This window comes from Microcaecilia unicolor, chromosome 6, assembly GCF_901765095.1.
Source record: "Microcaecilia unicolor chromosome 6, aMicUni1.1, whole genome shotgun sequence".
Classification (NCBI taxonomy): Eukaryota; Metazoa; Chordata; class Amphibia; order Gymnophiona; family Siphonopidae; genus Microcaecilia; species Microcaecilia unicolor.
In genome coordinates this window covers 199,690,841-199,713,754 of record NC_044036.1, presented here as the reverse complement: position 1 = coordinate 199,713,754, position 22,914 = coordinate 199,690,841, and the positions used below count along the sequence as shown (strand labels likewise).

At 46.1% G+C, this 22,914-nt stretch overlaps 1 protein-coding gene across 1 annotated transcript in view; it reads right to left on the bottom strand.

Annotated features, from left to right (window-relative positions):
- The window catches only part of TEX264 (testis expressed 264, ER-phagy receptor), a 307,216-nt gene that overhangs the window by 225,130 nt on the left and 59,172 nt on the right, over positions 1-22,914 (bottom strand). The window contains exon 2 of the mRNA XM_030206218.1: positions 15,495-15,716. Coding sequence (XP_030062078.1) covers positions 15,495-15,716 — 222 coding nt within the window. The remainder of the gene's footprint in view (positions 1-15,494; positions 15,717-22,914) is intronic.

Genomic DNA, 22,914 nt, shown 5'->3' with positions numbered 1-22,914 from the left:
TTTATCTCAACCTGCTGGTAGGCGGATACAACCCATCAGTTAATGGATTCATCTGCTCAGGGCCGACGAGAGACTGGGCCAGGCCTGGGACAAGTCCGCCCCCGGGTCCCTTCCCCCCCCCCCCCCCCACCCGAGGTCGCCGGGCCACCCTCCACCGGGCTGGGCCCTCTCTCCACCCCCGGGCCCTCTGTACTAAACTTAAGCGCCCCCCTCACCTTAGCAGCAAGCACCGGCAGACCTCTCCTTCCTTCCGTGTCCCGCCCTTGCGGACATTACGTCAGGTGAGGGCAGGACACGGAAGGAAGGAGTGGTCTGCCACTACTTGCTGCGAAGGTGAGGGAGGCTCTTAAGGTCAGTTCCGGGAGCGACGGAGGACGGGCGGGCCGCTATTTGCTGCGAAGGTAAGTTCTGGGAGCGACAGAGGGCGGGCGGGCGGGCAGGCCGGGCCCCCCCCCCGGAGGGCCGGGCCATTTTGTCCCCCCTGTCCCCCCCTCTCGGCAGCCCTGAATCTGCTGCTGATGACAAGGAAGCCTACATAGTATAATCTCAGTAAATCTGGATCCTCTAATACTAGCAACCTGCAGTCTTCTCCCAACTTCACTTTAAGAAGTACAAAATACCAGCAACAAGAGCTTCTTAAGTTTTTAACCATGATCACCTATAAAACACCCTAAAAGAGAAACAACAGATGTTCATTAGATAATCTCCAGAGAGACACCACTATCTTTTTTTTCTGGGAAAACCTATTGTGAAAACTACATATAAACAGGTTTTGCAATTTGTGGAACATACATGATAGACAATCAGTATTTCAGGAATATCACAGTACTAAATCAATTCTTACTTCATTGCTGAATGAGATCGGATAAAATAGGGATAAAGGGAAGGAAAAATTACAATTTTACCTGATAATTTCCTTTCCTTTAGTAGCACCAGATGAATCCAGAAACTGGAAAGTTGTGTCCTTCTACCAACAGGTGATCACTGAACTGAACTTGGCGTTATAGGACAGCCAGAACCCCAGTCAGTCATTAGTATTTCTCGAAACAAAATAGAAGGAAGAAGAAAGAACATATGAAAAACCTTCCTCACAAATGGGCATCTGACGTAAGTTAATGTCTCCCACTAGTATCTTTTCTTCATGATATTCGTAAGTTAAACACCACAACAACCTGCAACAGAGGCCTATGAACCGACCCAGCAGCACAAGGGTGGAACCCTAGATTCATCTGCTGTACTAAAGAAAAGAAAATTATTAGGTAAGACAATTTTTCCTTCCTTAGCAACAGCAGCAGATGAATCCAGAAACCGGTGGGATATAGTAAAGCAGTCCCTAAATAGGATGGGAAGCTACCACTCCTGCAGAAAGCACCGACACAAATCTCTGTCCGTGCGGCCACGTCCAATTGGTAAAGTTTGGAAAAAGTATGTAGAGAAGCCTAAGTACCTACTCTACATATCTCATCCAGGGAAAATTACAAACTTCTGCCCATGAGGTTGGCAGGGCCCTTGTGGAATAAGTCCACAGAGAGGCCTCCCAGAACATATGCAGAGGCAATCACTTCCTTAATCCATCAGGCTATAGTCGCTTTCGAAGCTGCACTGCCACAATTCGGACCCAAAAGGAGCACAAAAAAATGATCTGAATGATGGAAGTCATTAGTGACCTGTAGATAGCGAAGAAGGACTCTGCGAACATTCAAGCACCACAACACACCAAAATCCACCGGATAATCCTCCACCCAAAATGAAGGAAGGAAAGAAGATTGACTGATTTAGATGAAATGCCGAAATGACCACTGGCAAAAAAGAAGGAACCATTTGTATCCACTCGGCAAGCTGAAGAAAAGGATCCCTAGACTACAACTCCTGGAGCTCAGAGACCACACGGACCAATGCCGTTCCTACAAGAAACACAAAGAATACCAATGTATACAGCAAAAAACACACTCGAGCAAACCGAAACTTATCTTAATACTCCAGCGTCCCAAATAATCAGCGATTCCAAAAGATATTTCTTGCATCAGCTGACGTTTGTAATCCACAATTCATAAGAAATCCTCAACAAGAGCCTTGTTTCGCACAGTCGCTGTATCAGGTTCTGCCCTCCTGATGCAGTGACTATGTACAACAAGGCTTTTGAGAATTTATGATTCAAGCCATGTGTGGATTACAAATGTCGGCTGATGCAAGAAATGTCTTTTGGAAATCGCTGATGATTTGGGACGCTGGAGTATTATAACATGTTTGAGCTTTTTTTTTTTTTGCTGTGCACACTGGTATTTTTTGGTAGTAGAAGCTTAGCCGAAATTGGGTGGTGGAGCCAATGGGGGGAAGAGGGGTTGGTGGTGGGGAGGCTAAGATAGTGGTGGGCAGACTTATACGGTCTGTGCCAGATCCGGTGGTGGGAGGCGGGGCTGGTGGTTGGGAGGAGGGGATAGTGCTGGCCAGACTTATACGGTCTGTGCCCTGAAAAAGACAGGTACAAATCAAGGTAAGGTATACACATGAGTTTATCTTGTTGGGCAGACTGTATGGACTGTACGGGTCTTTGTCTGCAGTCATCTACTATGTTTTATGTTATTATGTTACCAAGTAAAACAATCAGGCCTCATCTCAGCTCCCTGGTTCCCTAATTGCAGAGTGTCACAAGGCTCTCCTCCCCACTACATCCCCAGCCTGTTTAATATAATGGCACCTCTAGGTTATCTACTTGGATCAAATAGTTTCAACTGTTTCATGTATGCCAATGATTTTACAATCTATGTCATTTTTTGGCAAAGATATCAAAGAAATTCTTAACCAATATAAAATGAGTCCTAGACCTAATGGAATCCTGGGCAAACAATTTCAAACTGAAACTTAACAGAGAGAAAACCAAATTCTTAATACTAACAAACCCTAATCAACCAATTACTTTTTCTACTTTTACTACTGGTAACAAAACTTATCCACTGGAGCATAACTTGAAAATCCTGGGAATAATAATCGATCAACATCTCTCACTTTGAACCACAAGTATTCAAATTAGTGTCTAACTAGTAAAAAAGCCCGTTTCTGACACAAATGAAATGGGCACTAGCAAGGTTTTCCTCAGAGTGTGTATGTTTGAGAGAGTGTGTGTGAGAGTGACTGTGTGAGAGAGTGAATGTGCGAGTGTGCGTGTGTGACACAGAGAGAGTGAGACTGGGTGCGAGTGTGTCTGTGAGAGAGAGACTGTGTGTGAGAATGAGAGTGTGTGCCATGGGTCCCTCCATCCCTTCATCCTAGTTCCAGGGTCCCCCTCCCTCCCTTCAAGTTCCAGGGTCATCCCATCCCTCCTTCCGAGTTCCAGGGTCATCCCCTCCCTCCGAGTTCCAGGGTCATCCCCTCCCTCCGAGTTCCAGGGGACCGAATTTCAGGTTCCCCCCTCCCTCCGAGCTTCAGGTTCCTCCCTCCCTCCGAGTTTCAGGGTCCCCCCTCCCTCTCTCTCTCCAAGTTTTAGGGTCTCTCTCCCTGTTCCAGGATCCCCCTCCCTCCCTCCCAGTTCCAGGGTCATCGTCCCTCCGAATTTTAAAAGTCATCTTCACTTACCAAGGCGGGGGTACGGCAGCTGTCAGCAGCGGTAAAAGGCATGCAGGCTCGGCCCTTCTCTCTCAGCTCTGATCCCGCCCTCATTTCCTGTCACCATGCACTGTAGATTGTCTATCTGATGGTGACATCGTGCACAATGCTGAACTAATGGCGCTCCTAGATTTTGAGCTGAGATCCTTGACCGATGCTCGGTCATCCTAGCATGTACTGACCTGGTCGATTTACCAATATATACCATATTACCCGGACAACGTATACAATAAATCACACCGACAGATCTGTAGGTGGTTCGTTGCTTCAATTTATACACCACCCCATTATGTGTGAAATTATCTGTCTCGATTGTTAGATAACAAGTTTTGCAGTGTATTTAGTTACATTTGTAATGGCCTGCTGCTAATGCGGATGCATTAACAGTATTGTCTGGTAACGCTGCTGGACTGAGAATTTCTTTCAGATTTTTAGATCGCGATAAAAGCTGTTCTTAAATGGAATCCATCGAAAAGTGGATGTGACTTCATAATGTCCCAGTGCTGCCGAATGATATAGGCTGCAGCTTCACCTCCCGGTGTAAACCTCATTACAAAAGTCATGGTAGAGTCCTCATTGTGATTGCTCAACCTAGGTTCTAATAATAAGTCCCTGTTAAATTTTGCCCTGCAATACGCTTTTTAAAGATCAGATAGACAATCACCATCAGACAATCTACAGTGCATGATGATGGGAAAATTAGGTTCTTACCTTAGTAATTTTCTTTCCTTTAGTCACAGCAGATGAATCCATTACGAATGGGTTGTGTCCACCTACCAGCAGGGGAAGATAGAGAACACTGAAAACCATAGTGCCTCTAGGACAGCTAGCTCTATCTGCCTCTCAGTATTTTGAAGCTTCCAAAGCAGTGTTAAACCGCAAAGTAGCATAACATGAACTTTCCTCACAGTGAACGAACGCACCAGAACAGGAGCAATAACACAAAGGAGGGACGAACTCAACCTCCTGTAGTAGAACAGAACTCCTGAAGACTGTTTTCCAACTTCTCCCAATGAGGGAACATGTCTGCAGGAAAAACTGAACACAAAACAGAGTCAATCAGGGAGGGATCATGGATTCATCTGCTGTGACTAAAGGAAAGAAAATTACCAAGGTAAGAACCTAATTTTACCTTCCTTGTCATCAGCAGCGGATGAATCCATTACGAATGGGATGTATCAAAGCAATCTCTAGATAGGGCGGGAACAAGTCACACCACGCACAAGCACTTGTGCTCCAAAAAGCGCGTCCCTCCTGGCAGCCACATCCAGCCTGCAATGATGGACAAAAGAGAGCTTAGAAGCACAAGTAGCTGCACTACATATCTCTTGAAGAGAGAGTGCTCCCGTCTCAGCCCAAGAGGAAGAAATCGCTCTTGTGGAATGTGCCTTAAAGGCATCAGACGGAGGCCGGCCAGATAGCAGATATGCAGAAAAAATGGCTTCCTTAAGCCAACGGGCTATAGTGGCTTTAGACGCTGGAGACCCTCTGCGAGGACCTGACAACAATACAAAAAGGTGATCAGAGGTCCTGAAAGCTTTAGACATCTACAGATACTGCAACAGAGCCCTGCGTACATCCAGAAGGTGCAACTGACCAAAAGATTCCGGAAACTCCTCCCTAGTAAAGAAGGGCAGATAAATAGGCTGGTTTAGGTGAAACGCTGAAACCACCTTAGGCAGGAAGGAAGGCACTGTACGTACCGTTACTCCGGACTCTGAAAATGGCAAATATGGGTCTCGACAGGACAGCGCCTGGAGCTCAGACAACCGTCTCGTCGATGTAATGGCCACCAAAAAGACTGTCTTTAGAGTCACATCCTTCTCCGAAGCTCGCCTCAGCAGCTCGAAGGGCGAACAATGAAGAGCCTTTAATACTAGCCCCAGGTTCCACGCCGGACAAGGGGCCTGCATGGGAGGTCGAAGCCGAAGCGCCCCTCTAAGAAACCGTGCAATGTCTGGGTGCGCAGCCAGGGAGAGGCCAGCGACCTTCCCCCAAAAACATGCCAAGGCTGCCACTTGAACACGCAGGGAATTATAGGTCAAGCCTTTTTGTATACCATCCTGCAAAATGTCAAGAATCGGCGAGACAGAAGCCCGCATGGGTGTGATCGCTTTAGAAGCACACCAAGCCTCAAACTGGCGCCAGATCCGAGCATAGGCAACGGAAGTGGAACGCTTGCGGGCCTGCAAAAGAATGGCGATGACCTTGTTAGAATAGCCCTTGTCTCTCAATTGCACCCTCTCAACAGCCATGCCGTAAAACCACAGCAGCATGGATCCTCCATGGCCACCGGGCCCTGCATCAACAGGTGCAGTACCACAGCCAAAGGAAGGGGAGCCTCCACCAGCATCCATCAGAAGTCCGCATACCACGGCCACCTGGGCCAATCCGGGGCAATGAGGATCACCACTCCTTGATGCAGCCGAATTCGCAGGAGTCGCCGCCCTATTAAGGGTCAAGGAGGGAACACATACAGGAGGCCCGGGGGCCAGGGTTGAGCCAAGGCATCCAACCCCGCCGAGCGAGGATCTCTCCGTCTGCTGAAAAAGGACGGGACTTTGGCATTTATACGTCAGGCCACAAGATCCGCGACGGGCGTTCCCCATTTGGCACAGATCTGAAGGAACACTTCGTCTGCCAGTTCCCACTCTGCAGGGTCGATTTGACACCTGCTTAGAAAATCGGCTTGCACGTTGCTTTGACCTGCTATGTGAGCTGCTGACAGAAGCTGCAGATGTAGCTCAGCCCAGTGGCATATCTGAGCGGCCTCTGCGGCCAGTGTTTGACACTGAGTGCCGCCTTGTCGATTTATGTAGGCCACTGCTTTCGTGTTATCCGACAGAACTCTGACAGCCAGTCCCTCCAAAGTCTTGTGAAAGGCCAGAAGAGCCTGGAATATCGCTCTCAGTTCCAAGCGATTGATAGACCACCCCGTTTCCTCAGGTGTCCACAGACCCGGGGCATAGCTTCCCCGGCAATGTGCTCCACATCCCTTCAGGCTGGCATCCGTTACTACCAGGCACCAATTGGGAAGCGCTAGCGGCATACCTCGCCGCAGCATGCTGTCTGAGAGCCACCACTCCATACTGAGCCGGCCCGCAGGGAGCCACATGAGTCTGCTCGTGGGCGAGGCATCCTCAGGAGCAGATGGACCTGATTCTGAAGCTTGCACCGCCTTTGGTCGGGTAGAAAGACAAATCCCGAAGCCGTGTCGAACCGGACCCCCAAATATTCTAGAGATTGAGAGGGGATCAGGTGACTTTTCGGTATATTGACGACTCAGCCCAAAGACTGCAGTACTGAGACCACTCTCTTTTGCAGAGTCCGCTCTGATGAGCCAGTCGTCGTGGTACGGGTGAGCACGGATACCCTCTCGCCTGAGAAAAGCAGCTACTACCACCATTACCTTGGAAAAGGTTCGGGGAGCTGTGGCAAGGCCAAAAGGCAAGGACTGAAACTGGAAATGTTTTCCCAACACAGCAAACCGGAGGAACCGGTGGTGAGGGGGCCATATAGGAATGTGCAAGTAATCTTCTTTTAGGTCCAGAGACGTGAGGAATTCTCCTGGCTGTACCGCCGCAATGACGGAGTGCAGGGTTTCCATGTGAAAATGCCACACTCTTAGTGACTCGTTGACTTTCTTTAAGTCGAGAATGGGCCGAAAAAACCCGCCTTTTCGCGGCACCACAAAATAAATGGAGTAACGACCGCAGCCGTGTTCGGCGGGAGGCACGGGGATCACCGCTCCAAGGTGCAACAAGACTTCTAAGGTCTTCTCTACCGCCGCCCGTTTGACAGCAGTACCGCATCGGGACTCCAAAACACGTATCTCACCAGGGCATTGAATTCCAGTCGGTAACCTTGGTCCACTCCTCGAGAAAGAGGGAAAGGCATCCTCCTAAAGCTGTAAAGGAGGAGTGGACCGGCGTCCCGTCATTGTGAAGGACAGCCCCAAACTCCTGGCCTTGAGCCTGCCGCTGTGGAGCTTTTGTCCGAGCGAAAGGAGTTCCTCTGCTGAAAGCGGGCACGTTGAGTAAACCCAGCAGAGCGCCCCGGGCGATACCTTCTAGCTTCACTGAAGCGAGGTCTGGAGGAGGAGGGAACCACTTGACCCTTAGTTTCTTGTACAACAAAGTTTACAATCTAAGTTGTACCTATTCTTATCTATGCCGCAGCTCTTACCTGCCTCTCAGTCCTAGCGTGCCGATGTCCTTGCCTGAGGGCAGAGTTTATCATCCTCCGTCTCAGCATCACTATTGATAATGAAATCAGCAAGTTTTTCATGTTAAACAGGTGAATTAGGGAATGAGATACCTAGAACGTTCTGGATTAGAACCCAGGTTCCCTTGAGTGCAACAGACAGGTCTCCTTTCTTATTTATCAACGAGAAGGCTGGACACCAACTTATTTATGTACAGTATTTTATCCAGCAGTCATTCTCCTACAGCCCAAATTGACTCCTCAAAGTCTCTGCCAAGTCTGGTTTTAAGAAATAACCATACCATGAAAATTAACCAGTTTCTCAGACAAGCAGATGCAAATGTTGCTTATGAATATTCACTGCAAATATTATCAAACCCAATCGGATCCCAAGAACCAGTTTGGGGAAACCCTGTCATAGGAAATACTCCATATAAGATTTACCTTAAAAAGAAGGGGTGAAAACTGTGTGTTTTGTAATCCGGACCATAAAACAGAGGATTGCTATAAGGTGAATTGCTTTGTGGGGCTCCTCTAAAAGTAGTGGGGTTCGTTTCATCCTGTGCATCACAAGTTGCATTTCATGTTGTGATTTCTGCCTCCTCCACTAACTATCACAATATATATTGTGCTTTTGGAGAATTTTCAGATCTTTGTTCATGTCATTAAATGACAACATGCCTTTCTATAATATCACCACCAATGGACTAATCCCCTAGCTTCAGTCTTAATAGTGCATGCTACATGCGAAAGCAGGGATAAAAATAAAATATGGGTGTCAAATCAAGCCTCTCTACAGCTTTTGCTTTCTCGCTTTTTGTGTTTAGTCGTTTTTGTATTTTGGAGATTCTTTTTGTCATCTCCTTTAATGTTCCTTTATTTGTTCGTTCATGGTTTTGCTTGGTATGTGGAAATGTTGTTAATTCCTCACAACAGCCTCAAGCAGCACTGACTGCTCCTTGCTGTAAGGCCTGAGCAACACTGAACCTAGGAAGTTTTGCACCCCTGCATGGTGCATGAAAGTTTGGCTCCCCCGTCCATGGTAGCTGGCTGTACCCGGGAACACAGCAAATGTCTGGAGAGAAGATGGATAATATTGTGGCATCCCTCAACAGCCAAAGGGATTGGACGTTTTCTCAGAATCATAAAGGCATAAGAAGGTATTAAAGTGGAGTTTAAAAAGAAGGCAGGAGTGAGATCAAGATGGCTGCTGACAAGAGGGTCACGGAGCTGCTGCTGCTCCAGTGACCCCGATTAGGATCCAGCTCTAATTGGGACCGCATGGCTGCCTAGCCCATGCACGAAGGATGCCGCTAAGCACGGGACAACTTCAGGGCATACAGCGAGCTACCGTAACGAGCGGTCCGGCACTAGGGCTTGACCACAGCTCCAGCCCTCCCTCGTGGCCGAGGCGCGGCCCTTGGTGGAGTCGATTCCCCAGCAGCCCCGAACAGAAGACTTCACTTGCAGATTGCCGGGCGAGCAACCGCAAACATCTCCCCAGACGGCCGCACACAAAGGGTGCCACTGAGCACAGGACTCCTCCAGGGCATACCGCAGACTACCGATACGAGCGGCTCGACGCAGGGACTCGATAGCAGCTTCAGCCTAACGATTAGGCTGCAGCTGCTGCAGCCAACTACCGACATGGATTCCTTTCCGCCGGACGAGAAGAAGAATCTCCGACGATGCTATTGAGTTGGAACGACCAGATCCAGTCCAACTCGTAACCGACCTGCGCTGACTCACGTGGCCCACACCGAAGGGAGTAACACATGCGGAGGCACAGCGAGAAGGGCAGGAGACAGGAGCAAATTCTGGGACGCTCCTGCAGCAGGAAGAATAAGACTGAAAGAGCCCACGTCCAGTCTGAGCCATCCCAAGCCATCCACACTGACCGCCGTGCAGAGAGCAACTCATCACCACCAACTATTGAGGTTCCTATTAACTAGCATAACTGGTTACTGACCTTTGATTGCTTTCTCTGCATCAGATAGTAGTATACTGAACTGTTTTACTGTCTTGTTTGCTGACTTTAGACCTCTACATGATTTCTATGCATCTTATAGCATTATACTGAACTGTAGTAACTACCTATACTGCTGACTCTGACCTCTAACTACTTCTATTGCAACAAATTGCACTACACTGAATCATACTACTGACTGTAAACTTTCAGCAGTCACTATTACCACATTATACTGAATTGTAGTAATTACTTAGACTGCTGACTTCTACGGCACCATATTGCAGTACACTGAATCGCATTACTGACTGTAAACTTTCATCAGTCACTACTGCTACATTATACTGAATTGTAGTAATTACTTATACTGCTGACTCTGACATCTAACTACCTCTACTGCACCATATTGTATTACACTGAATTGCATTACTGACTGTAAACTGCAGCAATCACTACTGCTTGCACTGTCGACTACTGATTCCATCAGCTCCTACTGTACTATACAAATCAACGCCAACATGAATATTAACAAGCTGCTCTTAATAATCTACCCCTAATCTAACATGCATTGACTACCCCTCTCATAGACAATAATTTACCCACAGTACACAAACCCTGCAGACAACCCAAACACAATACACCTGTCCAATAGAATAACAGTCAATTAAAAGGAAAATCTACTACTAACGGACACAACCAACAGAAAGGACACAACAAACCCAGATACCAAGAAGATAGATAAATAATAAAAATTAATACATCATCGTCCCCTACCGAACCCTATCAATCAATCCAACTGGGCTATATATATGCCAGATCTGTAGTTACTACTACTACTTATCATTTCTATAGCGCTACTAGACGAACGCAGCACTGTACACTTGAACATGAAGAGACAGTCCCTGCTCGACAGAGCTTACAATCTAATTAGGACAGACAAACAGGACAAACAAAAGATAAGGGAATATTAAAGTGAGGATGATAAAATAAGGGTTTGGCAGAGCGGGCACAGGAGCATAGGTAGCGGATTCGAGAGGTCAGCCAAGGTTGTGGTTTGATACATTTTACAGAACGGGGAATGAGAGGAGCGAAAGTATCCAGAGCAGAGGAGAGAATAGTATTATAGGAAGACACAGCCTCATTGACAGACTTGGATAACTTAGTGGTAGAGAAGAGATTTGAAACATTGGAGGACAGAGTAGAAGGGTCAATAGCCTGAAGATTCCTAAATGTAATGGTTAAGATTGGATGGGACTGGGGAGAAGGGTGTTTAAGTATGAAAGTTATCAGATGATGGTCAGAGAGGGGAAGAGTTGAGGCACAGAAACTGGAGAGTGAGCAGTTAGTGGAGAGGATAAGATCAAGACAGTGGCCGTTCTGGTGAGTGGGGGTAGTGGAGCACAGTTGAAGATTGAAAGAGGATGTTAAAGCAAGAAACTGCGAAGCATAAGAGTCAGAGGGATCATTAGCATGAATGTTAAAATCCTCAAGAATGAGGGAAGGAGATGAAGGTTCAAGAAAGAAGGAAAGCCAAGCATCAAAGTCAGTGAGAAAGGAAGAAAGGGACTTATCAGGGGGGTCGATAAATGACTGCTACTCGGAGAGGCAGAGGAGCAAATAGAAGGATGGAGTGGACTTCGAAGGAAGAAAAACAGTGAGACTGAGGTAGAAGATGAGGCTGAAATCTACAAGAGGGTGAAAGTACTAGCCCAACACCACCTCAGCGGCCAACTGGGCGAGGAGTACGGGAGAAAAGATAACCTCCATGGCATAGGGCTGCAACTGAAGCAGAGTCTTCAGGGTAAAGCCAAGTTTCAGTTAGGGCAAGCAGATGGAGAGAGTACGAGAGATAAAGAGGTCATGGATGTAGGACAGTTTGTTACAGACAGAGCAGGCATTCCACAGAGCGCAAGAGAAAGGCAGGGAAGGAGGGGGGAGGAGAGGAACAGAAATTAGATTGGAGATATCACAGTGTGACCTGCACAAATAGGATGAGAGCTGATGTGGAGGACCAGGATTGGGATTAATGTCCCCAGCAGGAGAAGGAGTAAGAGAGTACGGAGAAGAGTAGGAGAGGTACGATGACAGCGACGAAGGCGAGATGAACTTAGATAGAAAGGAGATGGATGAATAGATGGAAGGAAATGTTTAAGGTTGAGAGCTGAGAAAAAGGAAGAGGAAAAAAGAGATGGTGAGATGATGAATACAGAGGGTGGACAATGTGTTCCTGCAGTGTACAGTGGTTTAAGATGGAGAAACAAATTAGGAAGGGACAGTGCCAAGAAGAAAAAGTGTATTGGAGCCATAAGTAGTAACTGGGAGAAAAATAGATGTAAAGAGAAAAGTGTCCTGCGCGCCATTAGGCGCGCTGCACCTACAGCGGAGGCCCTGAGTGGATCGGAGTGGACCTGGGAGTCACCCCTGAGAAGGCTGAAAGGATATGCAGATGAGCTGCAAAACAACGACAACAACACACTGGGTCACAACAGACAATCTTCTATTCATAAGTGAAACCTGGATTCATGACCTTAAAGACCCCCTAATTCTAGATTTATGCCCTCCAGGGTACAGAATTACCCACTGGACAAGGAATGGAAAAAGAGGAGGAGGCATAGCTATAATCTATAGAACCCAATTTAACGTCACAACTATAGCCGAATTCATACTTCCCCAACTTGAAATTGCCGCAGTTAGAATCAATAGTCCAACCCTGCATGACCACCTAAACGTAGTCCTGTTTTATAGGCCATCAGGTAACTGGCAGGATTGCCAAACACACTTTATGGATTTTATATCGAACACATGTGTCTCTGTCTCCAACCTTCTTATAGTAGGGGATATCAACCTTCACCTTGAAGATACTAACTTAATAAACGTACGTGAATGCAAGGATTTCTTCCAACTATGGGATCTTTACTGGCCAAATATGCAGTCCACCCATATTAAAGGGCACACACTAGGCATCATTACACACAAATTCTCCTCTGAATTAAATCTGGTACTAACAGATACAAAATGGACGGCTATACCATGGTCCGACCACTACAAAGCAAACCTTTCCCTTCAATGGCGAATAAAAGATTTACACCATAAACAAGAACGACTAACCTATACCACGAGAGGCAAAATAGATCCGTTAACATTTTGGCAACAATTCTATAATAATGAATGGACAGCATCAACAGATTCATACCAATTTCTTCAAGAATGGGACAACAGATGTAGAAGCATACTAGACAACATAGCACCACTTCAATCCAGAACCTCATATAGAAAGAACTCAATACCATGGTTTAATGAAGAACTGAAAAAACTAAAAGCACAAGTTAGAAGGCTAGAAACGAGCATGGAATAAAAATAAAGACGACTCTGCATTCAACACTTGGAAGAAACTACAAAGAAAATACAAATACACCATCAGACAAACTAAAAGATCATATAGCAAAACTAAAATTGGACCAGACTACAAGGATACACATAAACTTTTCCAACTCGTGAACAAATTATTAAATACCACACCGGTTACTTCTAACAGCATAGACACCCCATCAGCACACAATCTGGTGGAACACTTCAAAGAGAAAATTGTAAAGCTACGACTCACGATACCAGTCAACACCAGTGACCACGTGAAACTCCTTGATTGTCTAGACCCAATCCCTGGGGAACATCCAGCTGACCAGACATGGACTTACTTCGACACTCTCGGATGATAGCATCTCCCAAACGCTCAAAAGATACGCCAAGTCTCACTGCAAACTAGACATATGCCCTAATAACCTTATAAAATCCACTCCTAACCAATTCAAAACAGACCTCACGAGGCATTTGAACTATATGTTACAAAATGGACTCTTCCCAAAGAATGAAGGAAATATTCTACTTACCCCCTTACCTAAAGACGCAAAGAAAAGTACAAGTGACGTAACCAACTATCGCCCAGTAGCATCTATCCCGCTGATAACCAAACTAATGGAAGGCATAGTGACCAAGCAACTCACCAACTACTTAAATAAATTCTCACAAGTCTCAATCAGGATTTTGGTCTACCCACAGCACCGAAACAGTACTAGTTACTCTCCTGACTAAATTTAAACAAGCAATTGCAACTGGAAACAACATACTTCTCTTACAATTTGACATGTCGAGTGCTTTCGACATGGTTAACCATGGAATATTACTACATATTCTAGAATACTTCAGAATTGGAGGTAATGTCCTTAGCTGGTTCAGAGGCTTCCTGACCTCAAGATCATACCAAGTGACAGTTAACTCAAGTACATCAGCCCCATGGACACCTGAATGTGGAGCCCCTCAAGGATCTCCCCTCTCGCCAACCCTCTTCAACCTATTGATGACACCCTTGGCCAAGTTACTATCCAATCAGAAACTCAATCCATACATATACGCAGATGATGTCACAATCTACATCCCGTTCAAACATGATATAAAGGAAATCACCAACGACATCAACCAAAGCTTCCAAATCATGCATTCTTGGGCAGATGCATTTCAGCTGAAACTTAATGCAGAAAAAACACAATGTCTTATACTTACTTCACAACATAACACAAATAAATTCACCACTTTAACCACACCAAACGTTTCCCTTCCCGTTGCAGACACTCTGAAAATGCTTGGAGTTACCATTGATCGCAATCTCACACTTGAAAGTCAAGTGAAGAATACAACTAAGAAGATGTTCCATTCAATGTGGAAACTTAAAAGAGTAAAACCTTGTTCAGTCAATGGTGCTTGTTCAGTCAATGGTGCTGAGTCACCTAGACTACTGTAATGCACTCTATGCTGGCTGTCAAGAGCATATTATCAAGAAACTTCAAACAGCCCAGAACACTGCAGCCAGATTCATATTTGGAAAAACAAAATACGAAAGTGCAAAAACCCCTAAGAGAAAAGCTACATTGGCTTCCACTTAAAGAGCATATCACGTTCAAGGTCTGCACTCTAGTTCATAAAATCATTCACAGAGATGCCCCGGCCTACATGCTAGAGCTTGTTGACTTGCCACCCAGGAATGCTAAAAGATCAGCCCGCACATTCCTTAATCTACACTTCCCCAGCTGTAAAGGACTAAAATATAGACTAACACATGCGTCCAGCTTTTCCTACATGAGCACGCAGTTGTAGAATGCATTGCCACTTAACTTAAAAACAAATTACGAGCTAATCAATTTCCGTAAATCTCTGAAGACCTATCTGTTCAACAAGGCATACCACAACGAGCAATAATTTAATTATAACACAACATCACTTCAACTATACTCTGAATATTTTCTCGTTATATCTGTTTGCTTAATTCTATATTGTTATCCATGTACTCCATGTAACACCAATTGTATCTTCTACTCTGGAATGGTGAATGCCATAATGGAGTATTGTAAGCCACACTGAGCCTGCAAATAGATGGGAAAATGTGGGACACAAATGCAACAAATAAATAAATAAATAAATAAATAATAAAGTCACTAAACCCAATGTGGCATAAAAATCAGGTCTCTACCAAAAAGAAGAAACATAAATAATCAGAATTACAAATGTCACTATACACAGCAAAAGACTCGAACAGCATCTAATACACAGAATTACAACGTTATCTTCAGCAAACACAGCAACCAAGGAACAAGAGGACATTGACTCAGTAGCCAACAGTGTTTGACTATGTCACCAAAGACGCGAAAAAGGTGCCAGACAAAATACTGACCTTGATGTACGTGTCGAGAGCAGGGTGCACCCGATTGGTGGCCAGCTGGATAGAGAATGGGGTGGTATAAGGAAAGGTTGCCATGACCACATGGCTGAGCTCTGGGAAGGTGATCATCTTGAAGCCGTACTTGTGAAAGAGGCGAGTCATCTCCGGGGTTGGTTTCTCATCTCCTTCACTCAAGATGCTGCCTACAATGTAGCGGCACTTCTCAGCAGGAACCTGCCAACCAAAAAGAAAAAAAAAGTGCTTAGGGGCATAGACAGAGATCATGGTCAATAGTGAGATGCATTTTATAAATTATGCTCTCATTACCGATTCTTTTCCTAAAAATACAAGCTATTTAATTACATTAAACCAACCTGGGCAAGAACGGTCTGTGGGCAGATGGCTGTCCAATGCATAAGGCAGATAATATTTAAACATAATATAACTGATTTACAATAACAAATTTCTAAGTGAAATATAAATGCAACCATGTAGCCACCGATTAAAGAATAACAGCGCTATTTTACATAGCAACACAAACATTGAAACATGCGTAATTCCAGCAGTATTTTCTAAAAGAATTTAACAACGCAGAGCCTTTTTTAAAAAAATAACTGCAGGAGTGAATGTGTATTTAGCGGCATGTGCAGGAGCAGGAAAAGCAAAGGACAGACCCACTAGCTTCCATGTCGAGGTGTCAGCACAAACATGTGGAAGTGGTGAATTCACAGCTTCCATGTGTATCTCTCCCATTTTACAAACATCCACGTTTAAAGGCTGCCAATCAAGTAGCAAGAACACCACTTCAACATGCAAACTACGGGACATTAAGGAGAATAAATCTCTCATCTCATACTCTGGCTGAAATGAGCACTGTTTTTAAATCTATACATGCCTTTGAGCAAGTGTAAATCTGAATATGGAAATTTTTCCCCATGCACACGTATTGACTATAGGAAATACAAACGTCTATGCAATGCTCCCTTGAAATTTCTACGTCTACATAAAATAGCAGCCTTCTGAAATCAGTGTTTATACGCATAAGTGATATTATTATTATTATTATTAGCATTTGTATAACGCTACCAGTATACTATATAATGCTGTTATTTACATGAGGATATTTTTCTAAAATAATGGCCTAAACCAGAGCTCCCCAAATTGCTTGGGATAACGAACTAGGCAGATGCTCTATAGGATGTCATAGTTCTGCAGCACCCAGGCGGTCACACACTTTCCAAGCCATGCAAATCAGGGTCAGAGCTGCAGAAAGATTGACGAGAGCCACCTAAACGTACAGGATGAGGCTAAATAAAATTAGTTTCAAACAGACAATTTTTTAAGAGGAGCAGAAAATGTAAGTAATGTGCGTTGCCTTTAATTCCTGTGGTAGACTACCCTATAATAACCCACAACTTACTCCCAAAAAGTATTTACACTGCAGCCTGAGAGAAAAGAAATTGGATTTACTTGCCTGACTAGATCAGAATGTATATAAAGCCTACACCTCCATAAAAAGTCCTAAAAGCTAGGCATGCCAACTTGAAATGAATTGTAAAATCGACAGATAACCAACAAAGTGCTTTCAAGACCGGGGGAAACTTGCTCCTAACTTAGCACAGTGACTGGTTTGGAAAATTTACTTCAGCGCAAAGTGTACATTCAGCAACTAGATAAAAACTTTTCTTTCTCAGGCATTTCCTGCAGTAGTTTGAGAGGTCTCCATTTTAGTCATTTATTCATTCGTGTATTTAACCCGCTGTACTGATAATGCACAGAAACAATTTACAAATTTACATACATAATCATATCGACAGACATTTACATAAATCAAAATGTAAGTTACAAAATATAAAAGCCAATTTCTCCAATATCCCACAATATTCTAAGATATGAACCTAGGTAAACAACTAAGTTTTAATACATCTGCAAAACTCCTAAAGATTATCAGTATTCCTAATACATAAAGGAAGACGGTTCCGAAGAAACACCAAGGAACAGAAACAAACACGCTTATGACTGCATTGCAGATGGAAAAGGAAAGTGCCTCTCACTTGAGAACACAAAAAAATGACAAGGTACATAAGACGGTAATTTTTATTTTTTTAAAGCACATACTTTGGAGCAATGGAATAAAAACTTTTAAAGTCAAAACCAACAGCTTAAAACAATGACGATTCTCAATAAACAAAATAAAGATTAAAAAACTGGAGAAACATGACAAAATTTTGCAGAATCAGTCAAAAGATGGGCAGCAGCATTTTGGACTTGTTGAAATCTATTTATGTGCATTGCAGCAATCTATACGAGAGATTTTAAAAAAGCACATACCAGTTGGGCAAATTCAGAAATACAAAAATAAAACCAAATAGATTTCAACTGACAAATATAGTAACAAGAAGAGCTGACCACACAAGAAATGTGCCTCTCAAAAGACAGACCAGCATCTAAATTGGTTCCCAAACTGCATACGTGGTCCTTAGCAGGATTAGAACCATCCATAGCTAAACAGACCTACGAAAAGAACTATCCCTATGAACCCATAACATTTCGGTTTTAGCTATATTCAGCTGAAGCTTGTTCACAGTCCAATCCTTTATAGTTGTCAAGCAAGGGAAAATTAGGTTCTTACCTTGGTAGTTTTCTTTCCTTTAGTCATAGCAGATGAATCCATTACGAGTGGGTTGTGTCCATCAACCAGCAGGGGGAGATAGAGAGCACTGAAAAACCATAGTGCCTCAATGGCCAGTTAGCTCCATCTGCCTCTTCAGTATTTGAAGCTTCCAAAGCAGTGTTACACCGCAAAGCAGAACAACATGAACTTTCCTCACAGCGGATGAACGCCCCAAAACTGGAGCTATAATTCAAAGGAGGGAATGAGCTCATCCTCCTGTAACTGAACAGAAATCCTGAAGACTGTTTTCCAACTTCTCCCAATGAGAGAACATATCTACAGGAAAAACTGAACATAAAAGTTAACATGAATCACATAATGAACCACTGAGGGAGGGCTCATGGATTCATCTGCTATGACTAAAGGAAAGAAAATTACCAGGGTAAGAACCTAATTTTCCCTTCCTTGTCATCAAGCAGATGAATCCATTACGAGTGGGATGTTATCAAAGCAATCCCTAGATAAGGTGGGAACAAGCCACACCACGTGCCAGCACTTGTGCTCCAAAATGCGCGTCTCTCCTGGCAGCCACATCCAGCCTGTAATGTCGGGCAAAAGAGAGCTTCGAAGCCCAAGTAGCTGCACTACATATCTCTTGAAGAGAGAGTGCTCCAGTTTCAGCCCAAGAAGAGGAAATCGCTCTTGTGGAATGTGCCTTAAAGGCTTCAGGCGGAGGCCGGCCAGATAGCAGATATGCTGAAAAGATAGCTTCTTTGAGTCAACGGGCTATAGTGGCCTTACATGCTGGAGACTCTCTGCGCGGACCTCACAAAATAACAAAAAAATGGTCAGAGGTCCTGAAGGCATTTGACATGTGCAGATACTGCAACAGAGCCCTTCGCACATCCAGAAGGTGCAACTGCCCATAGGCTTTTGGAAACTCCTCTTTAGAAAAGGAGGGCAGGAAAATAGGCTGGTTTAGGTGAAACGCTGAAACCACCTTAGGCAAGAAGGAAGGCACTCTGAGAATTGCAGAAATGGGTCTCGACAGGACAGCGCCTGGAGCTCAGATACCCGTCTCGCCGATATCACGGCCACCAAAAAGACCGTCTTTAAGGTCACATCCTTCTCCGAAGCTCGCCTAAGTGGCTCGAAGGGCGAACACTGAAGGGCCTTTAAAATTAACCCCAGGCCGGACAAGGGGCCCACACAGGAGGATGGAGCCGAAGCACCCCTCTACGAAACCGTGTCACATCCGGGCAAGCAGCCAGAGAAAGGCCAGCGACCTTCCCTCGAAAACATGCTAAGGCTGACACTTGAACATGCAGGGAATTATAGGCCGAGCCTTTTTGTATACCATCCTGCAAAAAGTCAAGTATCGGTGAGACAGTAGCCCGCATGGGTGTGATCGCTTTAGAAACACACCAAGCCTCAAACTGGCGCCAAATCCTGGCATAAGCCACGGATGTGGAACGCTTGCGGGCCTGTAGGAGAGTAGAAATGACTTTACTGGAATATCCCCTTGTCTCTCAATTGCGCCCTCTCAATAGCCATGCCATAAGACCAAAGCGGCAGGCATCCTCCATGGTCACCGGGCCCTGTGACAACAGATTCGGTACAAGAGGTAACAGCAGGGGATCCTCTACCAGCATCCGCCGGAGGTCCGCATACCACGGCCTCCTGGGGCAATCCGGGGCAATGAGAACCACCTCTCCTTGGTGTAGCCGAATCTGCAGGAGAACTCGCCCTATCAAGGGCCACGGAGGGAACACATACAGGAGGCCCTGAGGCCAGGGCTCAGCCAAGGCATCCAACCCTGCCGAGCGAGGATCTCTCCGTCTGTTGTAGAAGCACGGGACTTTGGTATTTGTGCTTGACGCCATAAGATCCATTACAGGCTTTCCCCATTTGGCAAATATCTGCAGGAATATTTCGTCTGCAAGTTCCCACTCCGCTGGGTCGATTTGATTCCTGCTCAGATAATCGGCTTGCATGTTGCTCTGACCTGCAATATGAGCTGCTGACAGAAACTGCAGATGTAGCTCGACCCAGTGGCAAATCTGTGCGGCCTGCGCTGCTAGTGCCCTGCACTGAGTGCCTCCTTGGCGATTTATGTAGGCCACTGCTGTTGTGTTGTCCGACAGAACTCTGACAGCCAATCCTTCCAGGGTCAATTGAAAGGCCAGAAGCACCTGGAAAATCGCTTTCAACTCCAAGCTATTGATGGACCACTCCGACTCCTCGGGTATCCAAAGACCCTGGGCATGCCTTCCCTGGCAATGTGCACCTCAGCCCTTCAGGCTGACATCTGTTACCAACAGGCATCAATCGGGGAGCGCTAGCAGCATTCTGCGCACCAGCATGCAGTCTGAGAGCCACCACTCCATACTGAGCCGGGCCACAGGGAGCCACGTGAGTCTGCATTGATAATCCTGAGATATTGGAGACCATCGTTGAAGCAGGGAACACTGCAGAGGTCTCAGGTGCGCTCTCGCCCAAGGCACCACTTCCAAAGTGGCCGTCATTGACCCCAACAGCTGGACTATGTCCCAAGCTCGCGGGCGAGGCATCCTCAGGAGCAGATGGACCTGGTTCTGAAGCTTGCACCGCCTTTGCTCAGGTAGAAAGACCATCCCCGAGGCTGTGTTGAACCGGACCCCCAAATATTCTACAGATTGCGAGGGGGTCAGGTGACTTTTGGCTACATTGACGACCCAGCCCAGAGATTGCAGTACTGGCTGTAACATGATGACTCTCTTCTGCAGAGTCTGCTCTGATGAGCCAGTCGTCTAGGTACGGGTGAACCAGTGGCGTAGCTAGGTGGGGCGCAGGGGGAGCAGTCGCTCCCCTAAACAGATATTTGGAAAAAATGGCGCCTATGCGCCACATGGAAAAACTTTCTCTCCCCGTCCCACGCGAGTCATCTGTGACTTAGAGGCTACATCTGCAGCCCAATGTCGCAACCACAGCTAGCGATGAGCGGTGACCACTAGGAAAACCTCCTTCACCGAAGCCCTCAAAAGATCATAAAGAAGATCCGCAAGGAAGGCTAAACCGGACTCCAAGGTTGGCAAAACAGCCATGAGATCTTCCGGAGAGGAGGCTTTCTGTACCCACGATAAGCATGCCCGCGCCGCATAGGAGCCACAATCTGAGGCCTGCAGGGAAAGGGCCGCTACTTCAAGGACAGCTTCAAGTAAGTTTCCAACTTACGATCCAGAGGGTCCTTGAGTGCCGTGCCACCCTCCATAGGGAGAGTGGTTTTCTTAGTGATCGCTGTGATTAAGAATTCCACCGTAGGGACCTTCAGCAAGTCTAAGTCAAGTCCAGGAGCAGGTAGCGCGTAAAGACGTGACATAGTTCTAAGCAACCTTAAGCCCACTGTCCGACGTATCCCACTGCGCCAAAATAAGGATCTTCATGGCCTCATGCACATGAAAGGAACGAGGTGGGCATTTGGTGCCAGACATAAAAGAGGGCACCGGACCTGTTCCCCCTGACGATTCAGGGGGGAAATGGCCAAAACCTCAAAAGCCCTATCAATCAGGGAGGGAAGCTCTTCCCTGTGAAAAAGGCGGGTAGCCATCAGATCATCCCCCTCCTCAGAGGGCAGGGTGACCTCATCTGCCAAATTCAAAGATTCTGAGGGAGAGCCCGGAGACAAAACCGGGCCATCTGTGTCAGATAGCTCCTTGGGATCCAAAATCTCCACCCGGGGACGTTTTGGCAGAAAAGAGAGAGGCTGCAGCAACCAAAGTTTGCTGAGGAAGAGATGGGGCTGCCTGAAGAGAAGCTCTTGACTTCTTCAAAAGAAAGTCATTGTGCATTAATAAAACAAAATCCGGGGAAAAGGGAACTGCAAGGGACTCCCCTGCTCCCTGTACATCGCTTCCCTCCATCGGAGCCTGTGCCACAGAAGCGTGCTGTGCCTCCTCTCTCTGTCAACTGCCATGTGTGGAGCTGGTTGCACCTGAGAGGAAAAAATGGCGCCCGCTGACACGCGCTGCACTAACTGCCCCGAGGAAACCGCCGAAACTATCCCCTGCGCTTCCAACTCACCGGACACCTAAGTGGAACCCCAGTTGCACTGAACACCCGCTGCTGGCTGACGGCGGCAGGACTCACACTCCCCTGAAGCTGCTCTCCGGCCCCCACACCGGGAGCAGCGCTTAGCCGCCTCAAAAGGCACTGACATGCTCCACAAACGACTGCCCCTCAAACAGACTTGGCAGCCCGTCTAGCTCCTCCGTATGATTAAACAAAAACAAAGTGTCTAAAAGAGACACTTACCTTTTCTTTTCTTTTTTTTTTTTAACTCAGGAGAGAAAGGCAACACTCAATCAGGCCCACAGCCCCGGGCGACGGAGGAAAGGTAGGGGGAGACCAGGAGAGACCTGGCACCACCAGGTGTGCACCAAAAGCTACAAACAGCCACAACCCCTGACTGTGCTAAACTAGGCCCAAAGGACACCAGTAGCCAGATCAAACCAGAGCTGCACAGAGATGTCCCTCAACCTGCTAGTTAGAGAGAATACTGAGGTTTACTTGGCTGCACAGAGATGTCCCTCAACCTGCTAGTTAGAGAGAATACTGAGGTTTACTTGGCTGCACAGGTCCACACACAGCAAACCTCGGAGGTTCTCTCTATCTGCACCTGCTGGTAGAGGGACGCAACCCACAAGTCTCTGCTATGGAAAAAACAATTATAATAATAAGCTCACCTACCTAGAATAGTAGAGGACCAACAATGAAAAATAACAAGGTTATCTTAACATGAGCAAAAGCAATGTGAAGACAGACAGGGATAACTGAGCAGAC